General features: G+C 52.0%; 10 protein-coding genes across 10 annotated transcripts; 3 read left to right on the top strand and 7 right to left on the bottom strand.

Annotated features, from left to right (window-relative positions):
- Window positions 1-172: 172 nt before the first annotated feature.
- PV08_00744 (uncharacterized protein) lies at window positions 173-5,539 on the bottom strand (the record flags this gene model as incomplete). Its single annotated transcript, XM_016375109.1, has 1 exon — window positions 173-5,539. The coding sequence occupies one exon, from the start codon at window positions 5,537-5,539 to the stop codon at window positions 173-175; it is 5,367 nt and encodes a 1,788-aa protein (XP_016240385.1).
- A 1,401-nt stretch (window positions 5,540-6,940) lies between these two features.
- PV08_00743 (uncharacterized protein) lies at window positions 6,941-7,750 on the top strand (the record flags this gene model as incomplete). Its single annotated transcript, XM_016375108.1, has 2 exons — window positions 6,941-7,093; window positions 7,211-7,750. The coding sequence occupies 2 exons, from the start codon at window positions 6,941-6,943 to the stop codon at window positions 7,748-7,750; spliced, it is 693 nt and encodes a 230-aa protein (XP_016240384.1).
- A 932-nt stretch (window positions 7,751-8,682) lies between these two features.
- On the bottom strand, window positions 8,683-10,845 carry PV08_00742 (uncharacterized protein; the record flags this gene model as incomplete). Its single annotated transcript, XM_016375107.1, has 3 exons — window positions 8,683-8,953; window positions 9,002-9,085; window positions 9,134-10,845. 3 exons carry the CDS (start codon window positions 10,843-10,845, stop codon window positions 8,683-8,685), a joined length of 2,067 nt encoding a protein of 688 aa, XP_016240383.1.
- Window positions 10,846-14,867: 4,022 nt separating this feature from the next.
- On the bottom strand, window positions 14,868-15,815 carry PV08_00741 (uncharacterized protein; the record flags this gene model as incomplete). Its single annotated transcript, XM_016375106.1, has 2 exons — window positions 14,868-15,377; window positions 15,426-15,815. 2 exons carry the CDS (start codon window positions 15,813-15,815, stop codon window positions 14,868-14,870), a joined length of 900 nt encoding a protein of 299 aa, XP_016240382.1.
- Window positions 15,816-17,075: 1,260 nt separating this feature from the next.
- PV08_00740 (1-(5-phosphoribosyl)-5-[(5-phosphoribosylamino)methylideneamino] imidazole-4-carboxamide isomerase) lies at window positions 17,076-18,049 on the top strand (the record flags this gene model as incomplete). Its single annotated transcript, XM_016375105.1, has 3 exons — window positions 17,076-17,375; window positions 17,477-17,663; window positions 17,763-18,049. 3 exons carry the CDS (start codon window positions 17,076-17,078, stop codon window positions 18,047-18,049), a joined length of 774 nt encoding a protein of 257 aa, XP_016240381.1.
- A 1,247-nt stretch (window positions 18,050-19,296) lies between these two features.
- Window positions 19,297-19,625, bottom strand: PV08_00739 (uncharacterized protein; the record flags this gene model as incomplete). Its single annotated transcript, XM_016375104.1, has 3 exons — window positions 19,297-19,335; window positions 19,391-19,541; window positions 19,600-19,625. The coding sequence occupies 3 exons, from the start codon at window positions 19,623-19,625 to the stop codon at window positions 19,297-19,299; spliced, it is 216 nt and encodes a 71-aa protein (XP_016240380.1).
- An 879-nt stretch (window positions 19,626-20,504) lies between these two features.
- Window positions 20,505-20,894, bottom strand: PV08_00738 (uncharacterized protein; the record flags this gene model as incomplete). Its single annotated transcript, XM_016375103.1, has 1 exon — window positions 20,505-20,894. One exon carries the CDS (start codon window positions 20,892-20,894, stop codon window positions 20,505-20,507), a length of 390 nt encoding a protein of 129 aa, XP_016240379.1.
- Window positions 20,895-21,318: 424 nt separating this feature from the next.
- PV08_00737 (uncharacterized protein) lies at window positions 21,319-22,185 on the bottom strand (the record flags this gene model as incomplete). Its single annotated transcript, XM_016375102.1, has 1 exon — window positions 21,319-22,185. One exon carries the CDS (start codon window positions 22,183-22,185, stop codon window positions 21,319-21,321), a length of 867 nt encoding a protein of 288 aa, XP_016240378.1.
- Window positions 22,186-23,030: 845 nt separating this feature from the next.
- On the bottom strand, window positions 23,031-23,873 carry PV08_00736 (uncharacterized protein; the record flags this gene model as incomplete). Its single annotated transcript, XM_016375101.1, has 1 exon — window positions 23,031-23,873. The coding sequence occupies one exon, from the start codon at window positions 23,871-23,873 to the stop codon at window positions 23,031-23,033; it is 843 nt and encodes a 280-aa protein (XP_016240377.1).
- Window positions 23,874-25,868: 1,995 nt separating this feature from the next.
- Window positions 25,869-26,218, top strand: PV08_00735 (uncharacterized protein; the record flags this gene model as incomplete). The annotated part of the gene is made up of 2 exons (XM_016375100.1): window positions 25,869-25,925; window positions 25,994-26,218. 2 exons carry the CDS (start codon window positions 25,869-25,871, stop codon window positions 26,216-26,218), a joined length of 282 nt encoding a protein of 93 aa, XP_016240376.1.
- Between the last annotated feature and the right edge of the window lie 232 nt (window positions 26,219-26,450).

Genomic DNA, 26,450 nt, shown 5'->3' with positions numbered 1-26,450 from the left:
AATAAACAGCAGATAATGTAGGCGAGTGATAACACACCACACTTCTCTCGTTTTCTCAATCCAAGATAAGAAGAACCTTGATCCATACTACAAAGTGTCAACCGGACGTGAATGCTTCCCATCCTTTCCCATGGGTTTTCTTTCACCATACCTCCCACATTCTCATCTCATCTCACGATGTGCCGTCAGGGACGTCTTCTCTTTTTGAATCTTCTTTCGGCTCTTCATCTGGCGTGGGACTGACTATGATGGCGGGTGGAGGTTGAGACATCGTTGGACTCAATGTTCCACCGGAGGACCTCTTGTCATCCACCAATGCCTCGTCCTCTCCATCAAGTCTGGCCTCGTCATCCGCTGCGGCACTCTTGGTGGGTGACTGCACCGAGTCCCGAGCAGAACTGCTTTGGTGTGCCGTCCGCCTTCGCATTCTCCTTGCTTTCCGTTCTTCATCGGCACCATCTCGTCGTCTTCGAACATCAATCTCATCTCCAGGGGATGGGGCAGAGCTTCTCATTGACTGGAGAGCTTTCAGTGCTCGATCGGCCACATCTTCACTTTCGCTGACGTCCCCCTTCCCACTTGTACCATCTTCCGCACTCAAGCTATCTTCATTGCCTTTCTCCCCAACGCTGGCTAGCCCGCGACTTTCTTCGACACCTTCCTTCGTCGGAAGTTCTGGCAATTGTTGACCACTAGCGATTCTCTGGTCATGCTTTTCCTTTAGTCGAGCACGTCTTCTTCGGTCGCGCTGGTCTTTGACTTGTGGCGCAGCGGCTCGAAGTTTGGCTAGCAGGTCTTCCATGGCACCATTTGCAGGAGGACTGCCAGGAGTCTCTGCACCGCTGGCGCTGCCACTAATGTTCAATCCGCCTTGCGCCCGCTTCCGAGCCATACTAGCCTCGAGACGTCGCTTGGTCTCTTCCATGGCAATGTTCTTTTCTCTTGACTTCTTCCACTCCGTAACGAAGCCCCCGAGTTTACCAAAGAAGTCTCTCCTGGCATTCTCATCTTGATTATCTTCTCCAAAATAGGTCATGATATCATCGTACGTTCGTGAAGTCTCTTCCAGGTATAGCTGCATCTGCTCCGCCTTCCGCCTTGCCTCTTTCATCGACCTCTGAACCACTTGAGCCACACGATCTTGAGGATGGAACTTCTTAGGATCACTCAAGTTTCCGGCGTCCAGCGAAGCTTGAACATTCTTGATGTTGTCGATGTACTTCTTCGCATCTAGCCGAAGTTGATCCACGTTCAGCTTCGCTGCAGGAACCACTCCAGAGATGTCCTCAACGAAGACCTCCCATTGAGAGTACTGATTGCGCACGATTCGCTCAATGAGGTCTGCAAAAGTTGTTTCATTCTTGTCGTCCTTCACCATGCCTAGGCGCGCTAATGAACTGAGTTTGAATCCGGATGCTTGCTTGTTCGAATCGTTCATGTAGTTACCGATATCGAGAATCAGAGCCAAAACGCTCATCAGCGAGGTCGAATCCCGGATGGCTTCGGATACATTGACGACTTCTTTGAGCTTCGTCGAGATTTCGTCATACTCGATTTCGTAGTTCCTGGTCAAGGCCAAAGCTCTCATTCTTGCTTTCCAATAATGGTGCAACTCGTACGCAGTCTGAAGATAGATTTGGTCCTCCCTGGTCAGCTCGGATGGGTCCTGCTCCCGCTTAGACGTCAACGCATCAGGGCCCGTCCAGTCTTTGCTGTATGGGGCCATGAGCTTCGCAATATTCTCAGGGATGGTGCAAAGGTCCTCTCTTTGCAGGAAGTCCATAACCACGTTGTTGTCGAGCACTTCTCGGTCGCAATGAATGATCTTTCGCACGACCTCATCAGCGGAGGCGTTCTTGAACTTCGCCATTGATACGTGGAAGTTTCTCATCATGTCACTACTGATGATCTGCTTCTTGTCACTCTTGCCCTTGCCAGAACCAGCGCCAATAATCTTGATCTCTTTGGCAATGAAGAGCTTCTCGACTTCGTCGAGCACACCCTTTCTTTGTAACTCGCGGTACTTTTCTTCCTTGGCTTCCGTGCTCGTACTGCTTGCCCACACTGTGACTTGCGGTGTGTCTACTTTATCCCAATGGAAAGCCTTGAGCTTCTTCTTGGGACGCATGATAGGGTTCTTGAGCATAGGCATGGGTACAACAGGCGACTGGGGAAGGAAATGGCCATGTTGGGCTCCTGGAAGCGGCGGAGCGCCAGGGGGTGGTGGTGCAGCAGGTGATGTAGGGCTCATAGGAAGTGAACCCGGTGGTGGTGGAGGTGGTGGAGGCGGGCCTCCAGCGAAGCCAGGCATTGGCGAGGCGACAGGTGAAAAGGGCATCCCAGGAGGCGGCGGTGGCGGCGGAGGAGGTGCACCGGTCTCGAATCCAGGTATAAGAGCTGGAGAAGGCTCCGATGACCCGGGGGGCGGTGGCGGTGGTGGAGGTGGAGGGGGAGGAGGACCATTGAACTTGGCTTCACCATGCGCTTCATCGATGGGCGTCTTGGGGGATTCAGATCCAAGACTTGGGTGGGAAGGTCCAGTTGTGATGCCGTCGCTGTCCGCTGTCATATCATCACTATCCTCGTCCAGTTTCTTAACCTTCAAAGTGAGCTCGCCCATTAAATTAGCCTGTTGTTCTGTTTGGATCTTGGGCCTTGACAGTTCAACTAGGCGTGGCTTCTCATAAACAACTGCTTCATCTTCGTCACCAGACTCGTGATCGTTTTCGGTCTCTTCGCTGATGGACAGCGCTTCCAATGCAGCTCTTCTAGATCCCTTCAGAGCGTTACTGCGGTGGACACTACCCATGACACTATTCGTGAGGTGCCTCTTCGTTTTCTCCTGGAAATCAGCATCAACGATATCATCCATCTTCTCACGAAGCTCTCTGAGTCTATCCGACGGGCCTTGTTGGCCCCAGACTTTCCCTTCAAGCTTGAATTGTGTCTTGGTCCGTTCGAGATTGCGCTCCAGGCGTTCCATCAGCTTCTCTCTGTCCAGGATGCCTTGCATCTGAGCTGGATCTTGACCGGTACTGCCCTCTCTGGTGGTACGAGAAGCTGCAATTTCTTGGGCATCTCTCAACATGAGATACAGTTCACGAGTTTCAAGCTCGGTTCGCTGGAGCTCTTGAGCTCTTATGCGCTGGAGCTCAGCAACTTCAGACTTGAGCGCCTCTGCTTGCCTTGACTGCAGTTCAATGATGGCGGCTTGCTCCTCCACTTGCTGCTGCAATTTCTTGACCAACCCATCAGCACCAAGGGAGATCTGAGCAGCCATTTCATCTCGTTCGGCAATGGCGGCTTCCGCAATCTGCCTTGACTCTGTCGCTTCATCGAAAGCGATGCGGGCTTCATCATCGGTGTGCAGCCTATCCAGAAGATTCTGCACCGTGAAGTTCAGGCTTTGCTTCAGATCCATATCTGGCAAGCGACGATCCATGGCGACATAGCTGAGCATAGAGTCAACCAGCTGGAACATTCTCAACCTTTCATCCGCGTTGTTCTCTCGCAGGAGTAACATATGCTGCATGGCAGAGATAAAATAGTCTTGCGTCCTGCTACCTTGTACTCTGGACATGATGGCATCGGTGATTTGCATGGGATCTGTCATGTCTTTGACCTCACCTTCTATGCTGTCCACCATACTGCTACCTTCTCGTTGGAGCAGGTCTTCGTAGTCAATGGCTTCATTTTCGCGGAACTTGGCAATTTGTTTGTCGATGACATCGTACTGGAAAGATTCCATCTTGACCAGTATCCGCTTAATGCCGCAGGCAATGAACTGAGCCCTGATATGACATCGTAGCTGCAGATCGCGTTCGGGCGCATCGACAAGCATATTGATCAGGACCAGCGTAGCGACAGCATACTCCATCAAGAGGTTTTCCATGCCAATCCCGCCACTGCGAACTTCCTCACTCGCCCCGACCAGGCTGCCCATCTTACCTCGTCCATCGATGGTGACTTCGACGATACGCATCCAAGCGTCAAAGCGGCCGTTTTCGTTGATCTGGTTCTTGACCGTGTCCATCGCTTGAAGGACCTTCAGATGACCCTGGCCTTGATCCCAGTGGCACAGGAACGTCAATACCTCGCTGACGAGCTTTCGTGTGGTTAATCGTGGCGATATCAAGCACGTAGCCAGTGCAACCAGGATCTGATCGTGCGCCAAAGCATCATCAGCACCATATTTGTTGTTCATCAGGGCTTTTAGACATTTGACAATGTCGTATTCCCTGTCGAGATCCTTTTCTGCTGAACCGGTAGTGGTGACTGGAGTCGGGCCATTGGCCTGGCGTCTGTTGATTTTTAACAAAACACTGGTCAAAGCGACCTGGCCTTGTGCTTCGATGAATGCCTTGACCCAGCTGATAGGTTGTGTTCTTAAGCTGACGCTCAAACTCTGAAGTTGTTTCCCAGATATACTATTATCCAAAATCTTCTTGACGTACCATTCCGGAGTGCCCTCGACGTCTCTCGATATCGGACCGTCTAACGTACCCGTTTGGCGAGCCTGCTGTCTTCTCTTCTGCTCGCCCTGCCACTCCGTCAACTTGTCCTGATGGACCAGCGTCCACTTCTTCGCAGGCGCGTACGCCATCATCTGCCGCTTCGCCTGCTCGGGTAGATTCTGCCAACCACGCTTATGCATGAGTTGCAAGAACAACTTCTCAACTTCCTCGTCGCTTTGCGGCTTAGGAAGATAGAACCCAGCAGGATTGAAAGAGGTGGTCGAACTGAAAGGTGAATGTTGTTGCGCCGGCCAGCCGGCATGCGAACTAAGCTTGGATAGCCGGGAATGCGTCGGTGAGACCACTCCGATAGAAGTGTCGGAGTCCTGACGTGATGGCACGGCTGTTCTTGAAGATCTGTCAGAAGAAAAAAGGCTTGATCCTGCGGTGGCCGAAGAGGCAGTAGATTTTATGCTGGCACCGTCAATCGACTTCCGTCGGCTTCCCCCGTAAGAGTCACTCGTGGAAATTGAATCATAAGCGGCGTGTTGAGGGCCGTTGCTGCTGCCAGGCCGACCCCATTGTTGGTATTTTGTCCCGCGATCTCCTGCCTGGCTCGTGGCCATGGTGACACCATTGGCATTTGTATGCGGCGGCGGGCGAGGCCCTGTAGGATGTGAGGAGCCATTCGTCGACGAACTGAACGCGGGATATTGATGAAAGTCGGACCCACGAGCAAGCTGGTGCGGCTGGGGCTCTCGTCTCGTGAGGATTTGATCATCTCGAGGCAGGTAGTCCACAGTCACAGGGGCTTGGGATCGGTCGGTCGCGGAGTATGGTATCGAGGTGATGACGCCTGCGGTCATGTTGAGGCCGCCCAAATCTCCATCCTGGCCATCAATCGAGGCCACTGACTCTCTCTTGGAATGCCTCGAAGTCCAGGAGCCGTTTGTGCTTGGATCCAGTGTGGCTGGGTTCCCTCCATCGTAGCGACTATCGACCTTGTCGCGATGGCGTCTACTGAAGAAGCCTTTGCCGGCGGACGACTGTCTGGAAGCCTTGTCTCCTTGCGTTATCGGCGGCATCGTCTCTGCAGCGCAGGCTGAGCAGCAGAACGCATGTGTATGTCGTCGAGATGGCCCAAAGCAGGTGCCCACTTCCTGAGACTCGTTTTAGAGTTTTGTCCCCCCTCGTTAAAGAGTAAATCGGGTTGCCAATATCCGGATGTCTCTACCCCTGCATCGTCCCTGCTCTTTTCCCTGGGATACCTCGTTTCTCGTCTCGGCAAGTGGAATCGGCGTCTGAGCAGCGGATGTGTTCGTTGGTCTGGATAAAGAGCGACCGTGACAACGTAACCGTGCGTGGGAAAGCGGCGACCAGTTGATTGAAAACAAAGAAGTGTCCGAATGGGACGGGGACGTCCGTTTGGTGCTAGCTGTAACGCAGACGAAGAGAAGAGCAACTAGCAAAGACACGAGCACAGAAATACGTGTGCGATAGATTGTAAACTCAAGGGCAACTTTCGTCGGTATAGAAATCTCAATACGGAGTATGATGTGAGGCGAGTAATGACAGCGTTCGCGACAGTGGTCAGCGTGCTTGGTATCTTTCTGGGTGTGCTGCGCTGCCCACTGCGCTCCAGGGGTTCAGCCACTGCACGTACAGAGTAGGTGGTTTGAAGATTCATGGCCTGCACCGAGGCTAGTCACCTTAAGCACTCAGAAGGCCTTGGAGGGACCAATGGTTGGCCTTGCTAGGCTCCTAAGGGCCTTCTAGACTGCCTGTACCCGCCGTCCCAACTTCTCGCGCCAGGCCTGATACAGCCCGATCACCACCACTAACCACGGCCACCTGGGCAGTTTGCGTTCGCGCCATCCTGTCGCCAACTCCGTATTTTGACATGCTGAGAGGTCCTCAACATCAGGGAGAAACAGTTGCCATGCATAGGTGTTCATCCACACTTCCACCGTGGGCAGTGTGTGGCTTGCATAAAATTCAATGCTCCATTCGGTGCTACTGTCTATCCTTGGTAGATCAGCAAACATGTATTGCTGTGCCCGGGCCAAAACCAGGACCGTGGCATCGGAGGTTTAAAAACAAACCTTAAAGACGGCGTCTCCGGAGCACTCTTTGCTCTGAGTACACTACTATGAGTCCACCGGCACCACAGAGTACTGACTGTAAAGTCCTCGCATTATCCGTATGTACAATAAATGACAGTCGTAGGCACGTAACGAGGCCCCATGCGCGGGCTGTCAGCCAACTTGAGGCGTGTCCTCCCATTCCCACCACTCCCGGCCCCGGGACGCCTAGTGAGGGATAGAGCCAATTTCACGCACGTCCTCCTAAACCTGACTGACAGCGAACCACTTCTGTCTCTTTACGGGACCGCCCTGTGCGAAGTTTACTAACGGCACGGAGTCCTTGTGCTTTATATCTATTCAATCGCGCCCTTCCATCCCATCAGAGCCGCCCACGATGGCGGCATGGTGATGGATTATCTTTTCCCACGCTCCATCCCGGGCAACATAGCCTCGACCGAAGCAGCACCACCGGTGCAGGCTGAAGTCACCACCACCACGACCAGCACCATTGACTCCAACAAGATGGCCGGTTCCGGCTTTTTGAACTTCACACAGGTCGGTACAGACAAAAGCCTCCGCATGAAGGATGCTGCAGCAACCCTAGCGCATATCATTCTTCTCGCGTAGAACGCACACGCTGACTGCTATATAAACCTGGGTGACCGCCAATAGACAGTCCTAATCCCAATCTTCATCGCCGCAGCACTATACCTCGTCGTCTTCCACGCCTTGTTGCCACTCTACCGCCGCCATCGAGCGCGGTACTCGCAGTATCTGCCTCTCCAGTCGACCTCGTTAACCTCTCATCTCCCCGACGCCCTACAACCGTCGTCCGTCCGTGACCGGATGACGGGAGCGTTCATGCGACTTTTCCTCCCGTCGACATGGGCATTCCGCACCCGCTTCAGGCGGCGTGACAGTGTTGTCAGCGCAGATGGCGATCTCTTCGACGTCGAGTCTGGCGAAGCCATGGTCGGTTTCGACGTGCAGGAACGGGACCAGCGCCGCCACGGGATGGAGCGCCAGGTTTCCAACATGGCCGCGGCCACTCGAACCGCAAACCAGCTTCAAGATGCCGCCATGGACTCGGACCAACGGCTGAATCGAGAACTGGAGGAAGGCTTCCGGGACGACAGCGAGGACGAAGGCGAAAGAGAAGCAGCACGGGAAGTGGTCGTTGGGAGAAGAAGCCAGAGTGCTCGTCTGCGGTGATGGAAAGTCCCATTCTCACCCATCCACATCCCCTTGGAAAGAGCAAGAGTTCATCACAACTCCATATAGACGAGATAAGGAATGAACCACTTTTCCATGCGTTATGGTTCAGTGTTGCTTTGCCCTGCACCGGCCGATGCTGCTTTATTCACTTTGTGTGCTATAGATGACTTGTCCCACTGTGTGCATAAACGGGGATCTCGGATGGTCAAATGCTGGAATAGATGCCTGGTTCCAGCAGATGACGACCACCGGTCAGGCAGAACATGATATGGTTCATCGCCGTCACCCAGCTGCCAACGTGAGCTCGATGAATCACAAGATATTCTCAACGAAAGCTTCTCATTGACCATAAAGCCGGACCATCCCACTTTGTGGGGACGTCAGTCCCAGCTGTTGAAGACGAGGGATCACTACTAGAGCATATCCAACATCCCCCCAGCAGCCTCATAAGACAACAAGAGTCCAGACAGTCCATTAGAACCCCGCGAATTATAGTTAACTTCTTTCTTCAATATATGAAAAACGGTTAACAATGCATGAAATGCCTGCAGTAGATAACAGAAAAGTATATATATGTACAGTTGGTCCAGCCGGTGCCATTTCTTTTCGTGGCCCGATGTCAGAAAGAACCTAAACCATTTGGGAATCATCCAACCAAAAAATTATAACGTCAAACAAGCCCCAAAGACCACCCAAAGTATACAGCACTCTCAAAAAAGGCGTATACAGACCTAGAAGCATTGTAGCTAAATGCTTCGAGGGAGAGAAGGTCCAAGAGCTCGCTGTTCGCCATCGAAGGCTGAACTCTCGTTCGTCATGAGCACATCATCCTTTCTTTTCCCGACCCTCGCAAAAGTGCGCAAAAAGAACAAATATAGCACTGTGTCTTCGTCCTTTGTAGGAATCATGAGCTTCGTGTCATAATATGTCTAGAGATTTTGCAACATGGAAGGTTGGACTAGTTGACTCGGAGCCATCATTGGCTGCGACATGGACTGAGACATAGATTGCATCACAAGCGTTGATGGTGGTGGCATCGACATAGCCATCATGCCAGAGACGCTTGTAGGTCGAGTGACCTCATCTGGGGAAGAGAGCTCATCCATGGAGCCGAAATCGTTTTCTTCATTTTCAAGCTCCTCTTCACTGGTTGTGGGAGCAGGTTGGCCGTCGTGTTGAGATTCATGAGTGCGGCGGTGCCTGAAAAAATGTTAGTGCACGACAAATGGTCCATCAGGGAAAACTCACTGAGCAAGGTTGTCGGACCGGGAGAAGGCCTTATTGCAATAAGGGCACACATATGGTCGCTCTTGAGTGTGGGTTCGGACATGTCTAGAATGTGTCAGTAGGCGCCAAGGAAAATTAAGGAGGTTTACATACCGTTTGAGGTGCTCGAGCCGCTTGAAAAGTCGCCCGCAGCTAGGGATTGGGCAGGAATGTGACTTGTACGGTACACCAAGCTCCATCATGGTTGCACTTCGTGCTCGTCGGACTGGCCCCGGTCTTTCCAACCGAACTGCAGGACTAGCATGCATTGAAGCGGGATGCATGTCGTCTCCAATAAGACCAGGCATACCTTCAGGTCCAGTTACCATGCCCATGGATTGCACGGGGTCTTCTTCCAGGCTGGCTAGCGGTGTTGTATGACGCGAATAGTCGTTTAGGTGGTCTACCTTGTGGGCAAATGATGCGGCATAGTTGTGTGAGAGTCCAGAAGGGGAGTGATCGCCGGACTCGTCGCCCTCTGCAATGGGTAGGACGGAGCTGGACATGGAGCGTCGAAGGTCGCTGGGCCTTTGAGGAACATGTGCCTTCATACCATGCGTGACTTGAGCAACGGCATTGGCCGCAACTGCATTCATGATGGAAGAAGGGATCGAGGAGCGCCTCCTTCGCGCTTTGTATGTTGGGGAGCCTTCAATGACTGAGTATACATTTGCAGGTGGGAAAGGACGAGGTGCAGCAGCATAGGTCGGACCTGCTAGAGTAGAGGGGGGCAGGGAAGCCATTGGGTTGTACGCAGGCATGGGTTGCATTTCCGGGATGGCCGAGTAGAGGCCGGTGTCCTCGTTGGCGATGTAGGCTGGTTCCGCGCCAACCGGAACTGCATGCTGAGGAGGCGTGATGGGTTCATACGACAGGCCTCTTGTGCTGTAGTCCTCGAAGTGTGAAGACACGAATGAAGGAGCAGGTGAGTATTCCATATAGGCTGGCATAGATGCATGTCGCATATGTGAACGGTCAAAGGGAAGACCGTTTCGGTCATAGGCGATGGCGGAGAAATCCTGTTCCCGCGACATTGCCGTGGTTGTAATGGGTGTTTGCATAGCCATGCTAGTATACATTGCAGGTGGCTGCTCTTGAGATCGCGGTATCTGAGTAGGCATCATCTGGGGAGGAGGCATCGAGTCCGTTGCACGAAGGACGGGGGAGGTTGACTGGGAGTAATTTACATTTGCGTTGGCTGTTGCAAATGATGACGAATTGGCTTGTTGAGCTTTTGTCAGCTGTTCAAAGAGGGACTGTGACGAGTCGAACTCGAACGACAGCGCTGGCTCAGCGACAGCTTTGGTGGTGGCTTCCTGACCCATCTTCTCCCTCTTCAGATCTCTCTCCAGAGCGTCGAGGAACAGGCGGTCATGGGGCACACTGTACCAGTAAAAGACCTTCTGCTTCTTTTGTGTTCGGATGCAGTTGTTCTTGTACAAAAAGTCCAAGAACGGGCTCTTGGGTTCCTCCAATGAAGCATCCGTCCCGGACTTGAGATTTCGCAGATCGGAGAAAATCCCCTCTTCGAACTTCTTGGGGTTCTTGACCGGGCGGCCGAAGGCTTGGAATCGAAATGAAAGGCATCTCACGATATCAGTCCCGGAGATGTGGAAGAGGTTATTCCACAAGACACAGGAGACATATTCGCCAGTTGGAAGGAGAAATCTTCGGATCAGAGAGTCGGGACTCCAATCCACAGGGGCGGAGATGAGAAAGTATTTGAGGTTGTCGACTTGCTGGAGAGCGACTTGCGCGTCTTGCGGTAAGCTTTGTTGTGCTTCGTTCGAGAGCATAAAAGTCTCGGGTTTCTGAGGCTGGGCCATGGGTGCACCACTTGAGGGGTACATTGATCGCGGATGGAGATGTCGACGCGACCGACAGCGGTGGTATGGATTGGGGGGGGTTAGCCGTCACTGACTCTCCCACTCTTGTCACTTCTATCTATCCACGGTACAAGGCAGGTTATGCACTCGTAATTGATGTTGGTATAGGACTGGAACGAGTGGTATGACCCGAACTCAGGGTAGCGGTAGCGGATAGGGGAGGATAGGACGACAGATCAGGCCAGGAAATCGGCGAGGAGCAGGCGATTGTTATGATGCTCTGTGTATAGCGAACGATGGGTGCCGATGATGTAAATGGAGTCAATGCGAGAGACCAGCTTTCGCAGTACGTCCAGACGTGGTGAGGCTCCTGTCTCGAGTGATTGCAAGCGAGAGCAGGTGAAACGAAAGTGGATAAGGAGAGAAGCTAGGCTCTCCGAGTCCTCTAGGGCAGAGCCGAGGACGGGAAAAGAAGGATGGAAAAGTCGCAGTGCTAGCAACACAGTTGAAACAGAGAGGGGAGAGATGAGGCTTAAAAGAACAGAAGAAAGAGAGGGTGAGTTGATGTAGTAGAAGTGATGAGGACGAAGATGTACTGGGGTATGAGTAGTAGTAGAGGGAAAGGCGGGAGGAGTGAGACCGGCCAGTGCGAGAAGCGAGAAACAAGAACAAAGGGTAGGTAGATTAGTTAGGTGGACGGGCAGACATTGTGCTCGCTGCACTGGGCAGATGGGTCTCATTTTTACTTAAGCTCGCCGCTCGGTGACTAGCAAGAAGGCACCTCCCAGGCCTAGCGGCCCAGCGTTGTAGGGGGAGAGGGGGACGACAATCGTGGGCCGGGCTAAGAGACTCTTGAGGCTAGGGGAGCCCAGTCCGGGTAAGCTACTGGCCCTTAGGCGCTACTGCCAGCCAGAAAGCCAGAGGCAGAAAGGGATGTCGACCAGGGTGTCCGCAGAGCACTGGTCGTCGATGCTACTCCAGGGAAGATAGACACCCTGTTCTCCATTCTTTCCATGCATCCATTCGACCACGCCATTGCGGACCACATCTGCCACTCGTCCTGGCAGTTCTGCGCATCTTCGGGATTGACGAAAATATGCTTGACTGGCCATCCGCTGTCCGACCTTCCTTCTGCAAGGCACAGGTGCATCCCAGCCTGGGGCCATGTTTGCCGCTTGCTGGATGCTGGTATTCGCATCTCTTTGGACTGCTCGCTCTATCTTTGGGGGCAACGCGGCAACAATCGGGCCAGTAGGCTCTCGGTCTGTCCCACTGGCCTGCGCGCTAGAACAGGTACAAGGACGAGCTGCTCCACTGTGCGATGGTGGTGATCTTCCAGACTGCATGTCCAGTAAGCTACACCTGAGCACGGCAGGGTACTCCGTAACTAGATCCTCGGAAGACCGGTAGTCCGTATCTCAGCAAGCCTTGGGCCTGTGATATAGTCGGTACATGATACAGATCCTGCGTCTGATTTTTGGAATGTGCATAGGCAATTGCGTATGCCTTTTTTGACCCGTCTAGGACGGCAATACTTGTAAAAACGAGTGTACATCCTTGATGCCTTGGAACAGTAGGCTCAGTGCCAATCGTATCCATATCAGACGTGGATGACTCTGGATGCAGCATCGAGAACGCGCGACTCCAGGTAATGCTTCTTGCTGTTCGCCGGTGCGTGAAATGGACGCTCAATGCTTTGAGCCAAGCATCAACCTAATCGTGACTCCGCAAAGCGGCCATGCTCGCAAGTTGCTATTTTGATCGTGAGGAGGCCCTTGCCCGCTTCCCTCATGGTCGGCGTCTCGCTTGAACGTGGTCACTGGTCCGTGAGAAGTCTGGTTGATGAAACGAGTGGCTGCGAAGGGCAGACCGGGTGGGCGAATGGGTGGATGGAGCACAGCAGCTGGTTGTCCCGCTTTGGCGCCCGGGCCAGACTGGCCACTGTCCACTGTCCAGCGCCCTGACGGTTTTCAAACGCATCTCAAACAAACGCCGCCAAAAGCACCACCAGTTTCAGCCTGTGGCCTCTGAGCTTAGATCATCATAGGGATACCCAGTACTGCTTCGTGTTAACAACCTGCCTAGCGAGGAGCTAACTCCATAGAGTGTGCTCACTGTCATGCACGTTGGATGCAGTCGGGTTCAGCCACCTATTGCGTCTAAGCTGTCTAACAGAATCCAGGATGTCCTCCGAAGTCAACATGCCTTCAACTGACAAAGTGGCCCCCTTTATTGGAAAAAGCGAAGACTAGGGGATATTATCTTGAGTGGACTTTGACACCTACGACCCGCCATTGCATAAGCGTAATTGAGGTCACAACAAGTTCACAACAACTCCTTGTGCGCGACTATCGACAGTCAATGGTCAATCCCATTTACGAGCTGCCATTTGAAAATTTGGCGATCATTTCGGCAGGTCTCCGGCTATGCAGCATTTTCAGGGGGCAGGATGTCCTCGTTGGATAGTTGTCGTATATAATAAATGTTTGGTTGAGCGCAGGCGCAGAAGAACGCGACGAGTCCGAAGTGATTGGATCGCAAGGGAGTCGACCTGAAGGCCCATGGACAAATCAAAGCATCGCACACCGGATAGACCGAGCGATCAAGATGAGCGCGGGATCTTCTCCTCCCCTATCACAAGCTTGACAGGCAGTGTCTCTCTGTGTTGTCAACTTGTCACAGTGATCTCCACAAACGGACTACAGTGACTATTCCTCGCCCTGTTGCTCGCCTCGCACATTGGCGAGCAACGAACTCTTCGCTGTCCCCAGCAGGAGTATTGTACAGTAAAAGGGGCCTCCCCACAGGCTCTCTCATTGGCAACTGCGACCTCGACTGCGGCGATGTTTTCTCGATTGGCACATTCGATTCCTGACTGGCGTGCTCGCTTGGACGACAGTTTCATGCTGGGTTGCTAGGGACAGCTTATAGGCTACAGGGCACCATCGCTATCGGCGCCCATGCGTTTGCCTTTTGAGGGATTGGTCTCTCCGGAATCTGCAATGCACGCGCCATGGCCTGCACCAGCCAGATGGCGCTACGTTTCAGGATTAATTCTCCTCCCGCAGCCGCATTGGTGGATGCCAAACCAAAGGCCGAGTTGCCGTCGGCACAGATGTCACCGTACTTTGAAAGGTCCCTTTTTTCTCCGTAATTATTGCGATTGGACTTTCGAGGCGATCCAAGTAGGCACGGTGGCCATGCTGCACATCATCTTTGCATACGAGGGCGGTTCTTTAGCTGCAATCATGCACGATGACTCTGTAAAGCATTGGCGCATATCGTCGCATTCGAGGCTTCGAAAAGAACTTTAGAGATGCCCTTGCCATCAACCTGACCTTATCGTCCAGAGCCTGAAACGAGGCATGGAGTTCTCTCCAGTGGCGTAATCGGTATGAAAGCCCTTGATCCTGGCAAATCTCCGACAGTAAAACACAGTCCGTTCTGTCCGTAAGAACGCAGGGTCGCGTCGCAGAGGTACCAAAACAGTCACTGGCCGTCATAAATTACTGATTTGGGACACCCTGCAAGCTCAGCCACCACGGATAGACCGTAACCGACTCATGGTGAGACGCTGATAGAGGGACAGGTCAAAGCTTTGTTGGACTCTTTGGCTCGAAAACCAAACCTTAACACAGTGGCGCGAAGTCCCGAGGCGGAAGGAAGTGGTGCAACGGCGAAAGAACAATGTTCAACAATGTTCTTCGATGAGAACCACCTGCCATTCAGGCCGAGCCAAGGGGCAAACGTTTCGAATAGTCCACTCCCACCAGTCAACATATTCAATGTCACTCCGCCAAGGCCAAATGCCAGTTCCGGGTAGTCATCCCCTTGAGCAGACCGGGGATGTCAAGGAAATCCAAGCTGGTGAGCTTCCCCGAGGTTCAAAGATCCTGGCAAAGGCCGAAACACGCCACTCCATGTAGGCTTCAGAAGCGGATGCCGGGATGGGAGATCGGTCGAGAGCGACCAGGTTGCCATGCGTGAAGTATTCTCAAGGCCTGCTATCCTGTTTGGAGCAGTTAATGACGCTTTCGACGGGCATTGTGGCCACCTCCCCCGCCTGAACGTTGAATATCGAGGACATCCTTCCTGCTAAGTTTCAGAGTGCCACTTCGAAATCTACCTACTGCAGGGACATCGACGCCACGCTCCCTCCGGTTCGTGGGCCTGGACTCTCCAGACGGCTTCTCCAATATGATACCATTCTCCTTTGCCTCCTTTCTGCGCAATGCCTCACGGCTTGCCGCCTTGGTCACAATCCCCACTCGATGTGATCGTGGCATGCTTTTCTGATGAAACAAGGAGTCTTTGGAGCCCAATGACTTCATTCGCATATCGATGGCCTTATGTCGCTCTGCTCCGGGCATCGACGACGACTTTGCTTGTTCCAGCAAGTGGGATTCTCTCAACAGGCGTTGAAGATCGAGGTCGTGTTTCAAATTTTGCGCTTCCAATGCGTCATCTTCTCCAATCATCTTCTCAGGGGGTTTCTTCGTCGCTCGCTGTGAGTCCTTGGGCGGTTTTGTACTCTGTTATCGCAGTTAGTATCGTGCTGTTCGGCGAGCGGCATCACTCACCATGAAGGTCTTATATTGCTCCTTGTGAGATTCGAGGTCCTGTAGGTCTTGGGCTATACTGTTGTGCTCAACAACTACTACCTCTTCATCTTGCTGGTCTGTATCTGACAGACCTTCCCAGGCCGATTCTTCACTCATAGAGTTATTGTCTTCGTCGCCCGCGGGGCTGGCACCTGCGCCCTCGCTTCCACTCCCGTCGTCGCCTTCTGAATGCAAGGATGCTGCGGTTTTCGAGTCAGGAAGAGGTTCAAAGGCGGACTCAAAATATTTTCGAAAAACGTCATGACTTGCATCGGCGCTCGTCGTAGGGTTAGAATCTTCGTCGCCCGTCGAAATGCGCGGTCGTCGTCGAGGCGCGACCGCAATCTCTCGTTTCCGTTTGCCCAGCATTGGAAATGCGCTATTCCCGTCTACCAGGGCGCAAATTAGAATCCCAAAGGGTCCAGTGTCTTTACACACTCTACAGTATGCAACCGTCCATTTGGCCGTGAAGTTCACTACTTCGATACAAAGTTGAGCATCTGCGTCTTGAAAATAAAAATTGTTGCGCGGACATTTCATTACGCAGGGGCGGAAACTGCCGTTCCAGTTAAGGAAAGGTGGCCGCCTAACTTAACTTAGTGTCCCAAGTATGCACCTTGGGGCGGCTCTTAGGGTCTCGCTTTCGCCTTCACAATTCCCAACCACTGGACGAGTTTCCTCTGGGCTCGAATGCTCGATATGGTAGACACAAGCAGCCTGAGCCATGAGCGAGTGTATGTCGTGCTATGCTATTCGCGGGGACTCGTGTCAAGAGTGTCTACTACGGGATGGATCCCTTGAATACGGACAAATGTGTCTGTTGGATTCAATCCATGGACTGTGAGAACTTGAGCACGACTTATTAATATTGATTGCCCACTATCTTGTCGTCCTATATTGCAGTTTTTTCATAGCACTTCCAGACTCTTGAAATATAGACTGAATCCCTCAGTAGCAGGATTAATCCCGAAAGTTCACAATTCATAGTTGTGACAGATCTCTTTCATCGAAACCTCTCATCGTTGACATGGTTACGCAAAGAGATTCCTTACTACCACTTCAAGTCGATGCAATCCTCGGTGAGTCCAGGTCAATTAAGAACAGTAGTGTCACTTTTGGTCCTAGCAATCTCCGGTACAACTCTTCAGTGGGACTCAGCTCGATAAGACGCAAAACCAACTTCAAGTCTTTCGTAGAATTGGGGCGGTCTAATCCGCTTGATGTTCGAGCTTGCTATTCGTTCCGTCGTTTGTATATCGTCTCACTGTACAATCTGAACAAGAACCTTTATGCTAACACTTGAAGCCCACCCCGCGCCTCTCGCTTTGTGATAGCTCTCTATTTACCCGACTCAACTCTCTACTATTCAGCCGCGTATTTCCTTAGAGGTAGCATGACAGGATTCAAAACTATCTCCTCGTCAATGGACGAGGGCTGCATTACCCCGTATCTCAGCCTCGTCATATGGAGGACAAGGCTGAAAGCTTGTTCGGCTAACCTGCTCAGACCCAGTAGATTTTTCAGTCCCCTTGCAAAAACCAATGGGCACGTACTTCGTGCCTCACGCTTGTATTCTCTTTTCCTCTCTGCTACACTGTACGTGGAATCTTTCTTCGTCTTCCGATCGTGATGACCCGATTCCGGCCTTGCATCGACCTGCACGCGGGGCAAGTGAAGCAAATCGTCGGCGGCACACTCAGCACGCAAGAGTCAGACCTGAAGACCAATCATGTGTCATCACACCCAGCAGGGTACTTTGCCCAGCTATACCGCGAGGCAAATTTGCTCGGGGCGCATGTTATAATGCTGGGCCCTGGCAACGAGGCCGCCGCCAAAGAAGCACTCGCTGCGTGGCCCGGCCATCTACAAGTTGGCGGCGGCATCAACGACACCAACGCCAAAGAGTGGATCGACGCCGGTGCTGAAAAGGTATAGACATCTTTGCTAACCCCCTCCCTTTCTTTTCCCTCCCCAAAAGAACATTTTTCGTCATGGATGGAAAGACGCAATGGGCTAATGTGCAGCAGTAGGTCATCATAACTTCCTTTCTATTTCCCAACGGCCGCTTCTCGCTGGACCGCTTGAAATCCGTCCTTTCATCCCTAGGCAGTGATACGTCCAGACTCGTCATCGACCTGAGCTGTAGACGGAAAGGGGATACTTGGTTCGTCGCCATGAACAAATGGCAGACGATTACTGAGATGGAGATAACAAAAGGTTTGTTTGTTTTTGTTTTTGTTCCCCGTATCTTTCGAACTACGTTTCCGTCCCAGAAAACGTGCGACATGATCACCGTACTGACCTAGCCCAAAAAAGAGAGCATTTCCATGCTCGAGCCCTACTGCTCCGAGTTCCTGATCCACGCCGCCGACAACGAAGGTCTACAACAGGGCATCGACACGGATCTCGTTCGCAAGCTGGCCGGATGGTGTACCATTCCAGTCACGTACGCCGGTGGCGCCCGGACGGTCGACGACCTCAGCCTCGTCAGACAATGTAGCGGCGGCAAAGTCGACTTGACTATCGGTAGCGCGCTGGACGTGTTTGGAGGCAGCGGAGCCAGGTTCGAAGATTGTGTAAAGTGGAATGAAGACAATGCATGAATGAGCTACGATTCTGTTCCAACCAATTCTCGCTTGTCCCAGTGTCTTTTCCCACCATGTTCCAGGCCACTCAAGGCTTGCGAGGACTCCCTTTCAGTTTGTCGGCGAGGTCGGCCATACACAGGCAGCGATCTAGTCGTTTGATACTGTGAGTTAAGATCTGTATCTGTCACCACAGAGTTCCCTCTCAGGTTGAGGTTCAGGTTGAGGTTTAGGATTCGGAATTCAGGCACTTCTTCCAACGTCTGGCTCTCCCGATTGTTCCTGGTCCTGCCAATCGTCTGCTTCTACTTCCTCCTCCTCCTCCTCCTCTCATCATCATCATCAATGTTCTTCTGCCCCTGCAACTATTTTCTTCTGTGATGCTTTCATCTTCGCTCTCCCGCACGACGTCCGACGTTGGGCGTTGCGTAACGAGAATCTGCTGCCAGTCTTGATACTGCACCGGCAACAGCTCTTTCAGGGCCGCAGGATGTGGTCATCTGCATCTGCTTGTCCTCGTCATCTTGGGCCCTTGATTGTTCAAGACTCTCCTCCTACAAGATGATCACCGGTTTCGGTTGCGACCGAGCGTCAAAAATGGAACATTACAAAGAGAAAGAATACAATACTTCGTTGCATGACCTCCTTCAGGACATATCGACCTGGCACCACCAGTTTGATAATTGAGATTCTAGGGACTGTTGACACTATTGCTCCTTCATGACTTTGGATTTACTTGCGAAGACGTGACAACAGATTACTCGTACTCCTACAGACGAGGCAGTTCCAATCCTGGGGGATGGAGTATTCAACACATGGTATGCGAATTTCTCCGAGAGGGAGCGAGGGTTAATGTGCTCGTACAGAGTAGTATTGAGATGGTGAGCTGTGCGGTGTGTACTTCAGTCCATAGTCACGATCACGGCCACGCTGTTATATATTGCCTCATCGTCCTCGCCGCCTCGCTGAAAACGCAATGTATGAGCACGCGATCAGTTCAAGAAAGCTTCTATGCACAGGTCACGAGAACACAAGAGTATCGGTTTGGTTTGGTTTAGAATATCATTGATGGACTACCTGTTGAGGTGCCATGTTCTGTACGAAATACATAGGTTCCAAGCTCATAAGACCCGCAAAGTGTGCCAGGTGTATTCTTCAATACTCGTTAATGTCATGAAGCCGACCACTTCTCCATTTGAGGATGATTCTTTAGGTATGCTTGAGCCAGAGGAGACGGGTGTGATCGAGTTGATGGTGTGAGGCGCTTAGTGAGTAGCGGCCTGCTTGTTGCCCTCAGCAGATGCCTGTGGTGCATGTTAGTCACTTTCCAAACCAGACTTCAAGAGTGTCAAAACATACGGAGCTCTTGCTCTCATCGACTTTGTCACCGAGAGCATCCTTGGCGGCAGAGGCGCGGGTTCCGAGAGACGCATCAGAGTCCTTTGCGACGTTCTTGTTGGCCTCCTTGGAAGCACCAGAGGTGGCTTCGTTGACCTTGTCAGAGACGAAGCTGTAATCTTATGTCAGTACAGATGAACAAACAACGAGGTCACGGCAGCGGAACATACTTGGCGGTGTTCTTGATAGTATCCATTGTGATGGGTTTGGTGATTGAAGTTCGGTTTGATAAGACTTTTTGCTGGATGGTGGTAGTTTCGAGAGGATGTGTTGATGGGAAAAGAACAACGGTAGGTTGGGGGGAGAAGACGAGATACTTATACCATTCGAAAGAAGGTGACGAGATGCAAACTGCTCTGTGCCTGCTGCCTTTGTCCTTGGCCAGGTGAATTTCAATTGCCCCGCGACGCTCCTGCCAGTGACACCACTGCGGCCCCACCAGTTCCAGACGCTGCTGCTGTCTGATTGCTCCAAACCAAGCTCGAACCCGAGGCCTTGCCTGCTTCAGGTTCTGTGGTGTTCAGTGCTTATGACGTTGTCGGGGCAGATGACAAGGCGAGACAAACATCCATCGTCAGAGAATGCGATATTGTTCTGATGTCATGAGCCCCTGCCGTTACGGGGCTGGCCAATGAGAGCCGCTTCACCGCCACACGTCCCGCCCCGCCTCGTGTGGCTGGGCAACGACGCCATCGTCTCTTACTGGGTACGTCACACTTGCACCGCGATCTGGCGGCTTCGGATCTTGAATCCGCCCATACACAGGACTAACGTTGTTCATCATGACGACCTGGAGCACTATCGTCATTTGTTTTGTGCAAATCTGGCCACTAGGGGTGACGATGAGTACGCGTGCAACCAATTCTGCAGGTAACACCAGGTAGCCAGGCAGCATGACGCATTTACTCACACGGTCAGCAGGTCGGAAGAGATCGAGAAGAGATCGAGAAGACATCATTTCCAATGAGTGAGACATGTCTTTTCTCGTACTCGGCAACTACCAAGCAATCGTAACTCGTGACCGCCTCAGCATCAACATGTGCAGCGACGACGTCAAGGCATGTGAAGATGCCAACTATAGTGAACCTCTCTTGACGCTGTGTGTGGTGATTCTCACGTAGTAGCCATCGGGATCTGTCAGCCTAAAGTCCTTCAACCCCCAAGGCTGCAAAGCAATGTCGGCATCCAACCTCGCGCCTTTGCTCACTATGAAATCCCTCTCATGTTCCAAATCATCCACCTCGAACACTATCTCAACTCCTTTGTTTGGAGAACGATAGGCTATCTTTCGCTCCAGGGTGTCGGACGACGGGGTCTCGATGGCTCCGATGAAGATATTATCCCGCTGAAGATAGGCGTATGTGTCTTGACGCTTGAGCAGCTTGAATTGCAATACGTTCGAGTAAAAGTCGATCATGCGTTGCAGATCCGAAGGGAATATTTCGATTCTCAGTGAGGCTGGCATGGGTGTGAAGACCAAGATGGTGATCAGTTAGACTCGTTGTGATGGCTTTCCAGTCGTCCTTTGGAGTTAGGTCCTATGCTTGGATGTCTCTCATGCCATCTGATGGTAGTATTTATCTATACTGCCTCGCCAGCATACGACTTTGTCAGCCAAACGTTCTGGGCTGGTCTGGAGCAACTAGCGGCAGTGGTCTTGGCAGGACTACAGTCAAATAATGCACTACAGATGACGAAGCAAGCCCCTTCTAGCCTCACGGTCGGCACTCGGTGAACTATGTTCAAGAGTAGGCTGGTTAGGACGGACACCGTGACCCAAAATCACAACATCCATAAGATTACTGATCGAGCGCATGTGGAGATGAATCGATTCATAAGTACTGCACCCACTGTCAGAGCACAGAGCGTTACATTTCCTGCATCGTCTCTTAGATCTTGTTTTCGGCGAGGAACTCCAAAATCAGCCCTCCAATCTCCTTGGTATGGCTCTCGACCAAGAAATGACCACCATCCAAAAGAACAAGCTTCAAGTTCTTCACGTCTCTCTTGAACGCCTCAGCTCCAGCCGGTGGGAAGATGAAGTCGTTCTTGCCCCAGACTGCCAGGACAGGGACCTGGCTCGTACGCAAGTACTCCTGAAACTTGGGGTATAAGACCACATTGGTGCCATAGTCCTTGAACAAGTCGAGCTGTATCTCTTTGTTTCCGGGACGCGACATCAACGCATAGTCAATATGGTACGTGACTGGATCATCAATCTTTTCCGCGTCGGGTTCGCCATGCAGATACTGGCTCTTGGTCGCCTCGAAGCTCAGAACTGCTTCACTGACTGCTTGACGAATCTTCTTTTCTTGTTCGGGATCGGAAGTGGCCCAGAGCTGGCGTAATGGATCCCAAAAAGATTGCAAGCCCTCCTCATATGCATTCCCATTTTGAGAGATGATGGCAGTGATGGCTTCTGGACGCTCCAGAGCCAGCCGGAAGCCTGTGGGAGCTCCGTAGTCGAAGACATACACGGCGAACTTCGATATTTTGAGAACATCAAGGAACGACCCAATCGTCGTCGCAATGTTGGCGAACGTATACTTGAAGTTCAGATTTTCTGGGATCTCGGTGAAGCCGAATCCAGGCAAATCAGGAGCGAGCACATGGTACTTTTCGCCCAGGATGAGCATGAGATTCCGGTATTGGAACGAGGAGGCAGGGAACCCATGAAGCAAGAGAATAGTTGGATTGGACGATGATCCGGCTTCGCGATAGAAGACACGGATTCCATTGGGTAAGGTGATATACATATTGACAGTTGCTTCAGCAGGTTCTGGTCGTCCTTGAGGAAGTTTGTTTTCGACTCTCAATGTCAGGTATTCGAAGCTGTCTTTACGCGCTCAATGGATGATGAACATCAAGAATCAGTGGCAAACCCCTTGGGCCTATATATACCTCTGAGCAATTTGGGCTGGGCTCAACCATAACAACCTACCGGCGTCGCGAACCCTTTTGCTGAGCGTCGAGCGCGACGCAGACGCTGCTTTCCACATCGGTAGTCATCTTACTAACCCGGCCGCAGATAAATGTGTGATCGTGCTCTCAAGTCTCTGCTTGGCTTGCTTGTCAAAGTGACTATCGAAGATTACACGATCTTCGTCAAGTCAGCACGATAAAAGCAGCAAAGGTTCTTGAACATGGACAAAAACGGCCTGATTTTCAACGCATAACGACAAGTGTTTCCTTCCAAAAGAAGCAATGCAGCCGAGACGACCCTTAAAGTGGCACTACTTTCCACTAAAGAGCGCAATCTTCTATGATACACCATTGGCAGGATCCGCTTCGACCGACAGCCCGACCCGAATGTCGCAACATTCCTCGTATTTTGTCCAGATGTGATTCGCATTACCAACGCTGACATAGTGGGCGTTATCTGGGCGCGCTCAATGGAGAAATACATACCTGCCCTCCTCTTAATTGCTCTCTCGCCACTCTAAGCAGTCTCGGTCCAGGGCTGGCTGCCCAAGCAGTCTGATGCTTGCAACCAGCACCATGTGTTTTCCTCATGTCATTTTCGAGGGCCAGGATATACGCACATGCAATCACATTCATCATCCATTTGGCTGATATAACCTCAACCGTGCTAATTACAAATTTACAGCTTGTGCCTCTTCTCCCCACTGGCGAGTTTGCGGAACTCTTCCTGTGGCGCACCCTTTACGAATCTCGCCATGCCTTCCATGACTTCCCTGACTCCTTGGGCCTCCAGTGCTTCGAGGAACGGTCTTCGGATCAGCTCCTTGATCTTGATCAAACTCTCCTGGTTCAAGTGCTCGCCGAGCTTATCCTGGATCTCGTCCAAGACTTGCTTCAAGAAGCCGTCGCTGTCGTTCTGATCCTTCCCGCTGAACACCTTTGTTACGAACCCACATGCCACCAACTCCTCGCACGGGATCTTCCTCGACATGATCAGCGCCTCATTCGCCTTCGCCAGACCCAGACGCTGCACGAGCCCGATGCTGGCGCCGCCCTCGGCCACCAACCCAAGCGACGAGAAGGGCGTGAGCAGGAACGTGTGTGGCGTCGCGTATATAAAGTCGCAGAAGCCCAGTACTGCCGCCGAAAGACCGACGGCCGGCCCGTTCAGTGCGGCCACGAGGATCTTGGGATGCGTGTAGAAACTCCTGGTGATGTCGAGGTTGTTACTCACAAAGCCTTTGAGTATGTCGCTCCGCGCTTCGTCTTTGCCTATGCCCGGTCCCACGCCAGGCCGTGTCGTCGTGACGTTTGCCCCGGCCGAGAAGAAACGGCCCGACCCCGTCAGTAGAGTGATGGTGATTTCGGGGTCCTCGGCGATGTCGCGCAGCAGGCAGGATATGCGGTAGTAGTAGGGCTGGGTCATGGCGTTGAGCTTCTTGGGCTGCGAGAGAGTGATGATGGCCACGCGGCCTTCTTTGCGGTAGAGCACCGCTTCTTCGGGGCTTGCCAGGGTAGACATTGTGGTGGTGACCAACGAAATAAGGTCAATTGAAAGAACAATCGAGTTCGTCTTCTGTTTCGGCTCAAGGAATGGAAAGGACGCGGCGCAGGACAGGACTAGACACAGCCGACAGGGGAGGCAGTATAAGAATACAACGTAAAAAGAGTGAGATCCAACGGTTCCTCGGTTATCCAGATCTCAACGGCTCAATCATGGCGTGGCTTCAGTCAAGGTAGAACATCCTGGGCCGAAGAGTAATCAACTGGGCGAGGGTGAAACTGCGGAGATGGAGTTTCTGGAGAACAAAGAATCTCCGGCTGAGCCGAGGTCCAAAGTCTTTTCGGCGTTCTTGGGGCGATTGATCCAGCCTCATCAGCCCCCAGCCTTGTCACCACCACAAGAATGTATATAACGTTGAGAGTCAGACCAGAGCTGGGCGCACCCCAGACATTGATTGTCAATCTACAGAAACTGATGCCCGGTACTGTCTAAACCATTCATCTTTTTCACAGGTGTTTCCACAGCGTATGCAATTCAGAATTGCTTCCAAAAGAGAAAACATCTGACTCCGCTCGCTTTCCTGGGCATCAACTTGTCAGCCCGAAGATTCTTCTCACGTTCCTGTGTGAATTCGAACATATGCCAACATAGCCTTCATCTTCGAGGCGGGGGAGAGCTCCGCTGTCATTCTCGCCTAGAATGGAACCCTGTCAACGAGACACGTCGGAGGACAATTCCAAACTTGACGAGATCTACCGTGATGCTCTTCAGTTTCTCCAGACTCATGGCCGCAATCTAGTTGAATACGGATTCAAGATATAGACAAGCCCTCTTGTCAGGATATGCTCGTCGAACGGATCTAGCAAGTCACTAGGACTTTCCGAGTGGCCTGTATATTTCAGCCCCGAGAAGCTCGGCGCACAGCGCAAAGGTAAGTATCCGTTTCGTTTGGTCACGGGCATCGACAAAGCAGAATCCCTTGCGAGTGCATAAATTGCCATAAAGGCAAAGAACAGCTGCTCGCTCACCAGTTTTTGGACGAGTTGTTGGCGAGTCGTGATTATTCAGAAGAATGAGGTGAAGGACGAATTCGGGAAAGGTACCAATCTATATTCATCTATCTTCTCTTAGCTGACACCATGGCTGACTAGATTTTCTCCAGCAGCCGATCTCAGTCCGACAGTTTGCAGTGAGGGACATATTGGAGAGACGAAGACTTGATCGTTACCTTCGTCGGACGTGACCAGTTTTACTGACTCTAGCGAGGCTAGTGAGGCCGACTCAAATTCAGTATACGTGTCGGACAAGTTCGTGAGAATGGACTCTGAATGTGGTCTAGGCGAGGTCATTGCCCGAGCCTTGGATTCCTGAAGCCCCTTGTACTGTGCATGGAGAATCGAAAGAGACTGAAGTATATCTCTTGTCGGTTGTGGAGTGATCGAACTGTTCCTCACAGAAGGGGCGTCGACAAGTTGACGGTCGCTTTGAATTAAGGTTGCCAGTGCCCGAGTCGAGTGGCATGAAGACGAACTTCTAGTGACCTCGATATCGCTGAGTAGGTTCTCTCGCGAGTTGGGCATATGGAATGCATCATGTATTCCCAGCCAGACTCACGGGCAGCTCACTTACAGCTTGTAGACTCGGCGACAGCAATCGGACATTCGAATGACCTGAACAAATGACATGTACAAACATCAGAGGCGTTGCTCATAATTGTTATACCCCTAGAGGTAGCTAGGTACCCGAGGAAGGTATTGAGCGGAGGCTAAGTGGCGTGGTGTGTGGTGTGTGGTCGTAAGAGTGAGCACCCAAGGTATCCGCACCCCGTACAGTAAAAGCGGCAGGGCTACGACGATTCATCTATGCGCGGCACACCACCGGGCGAGCTGGTTTTTTTTTCCCACGGCTTCACTCTTTGGAGAAAAGGACAGGACAAGTACTGCTCCTATTCCGGAACAAAGCCATTCAGCACGGGAAACAGATTGTTGAGTGAAGTTTGCGCGAGCTGTAACAATGGTATTCAACTACATCCTGCGGTCTCTCCGCGGAACGAACCTAGAAGTGTTCAAGGTAATGCTTTGCACAATTCAAGGTGCAATCCGTCGATTCTGTTTGTTCCTGGTTAACGTGCACCACAGTTTGGCATGTACCTTGCCTTCCCCATTGGATACATGTACTACTTCGGTACGAACCTGGAGAACCGCTTCTCGGTACACGGCTTCTGGCCGACGCAAGAACAAAGTCACAAGATCCCTTTTGAGAAGGATGAACTCGAGGCCGAAGTACGGCGCATACAGGAGAATATGAGAAGGCAGAAGGAATGGAAGGCGGCGCAGGAGCAGCAGCAGCAGCAGCAGCAATAACAACAATAACAGCACAACCCCAACCCAACCCAATCCGTCATTAAGAGAAGACATACTGGCAAAAGATTAAACACCTACAGTCTTAAACGATCAAGATACCCAACCTGAAGGGAGCAGAGCCATAAAAACCCTGGAGTTCAATACCTGCGGGACAATCCACCTTTTCACGTCGAGGAATGACACGACCAACGCTTTCGAGCTACATTCGCAGCGCCGTTCTTTTCAACGTCAA

Source organism: Exophiala spinifera (assembly GCF_000836115.1).
Source record: "Exophiala spinifera strain CBS 89968 unplaced genomic scaffold supercont1.1, whole genome shotgun sequence".
In the NCBI taxonomy this organism is placed as follows: Eukaryota; Fungi; Ascomycota; class Eurotiomycetes; order Chaetothyriales; family Herpotrichiellaceae; genus Exophiala; species Exophiala spinifera.
This window is presented reverse-complemented; position numbering and strand designations above follow the sequence as displayed.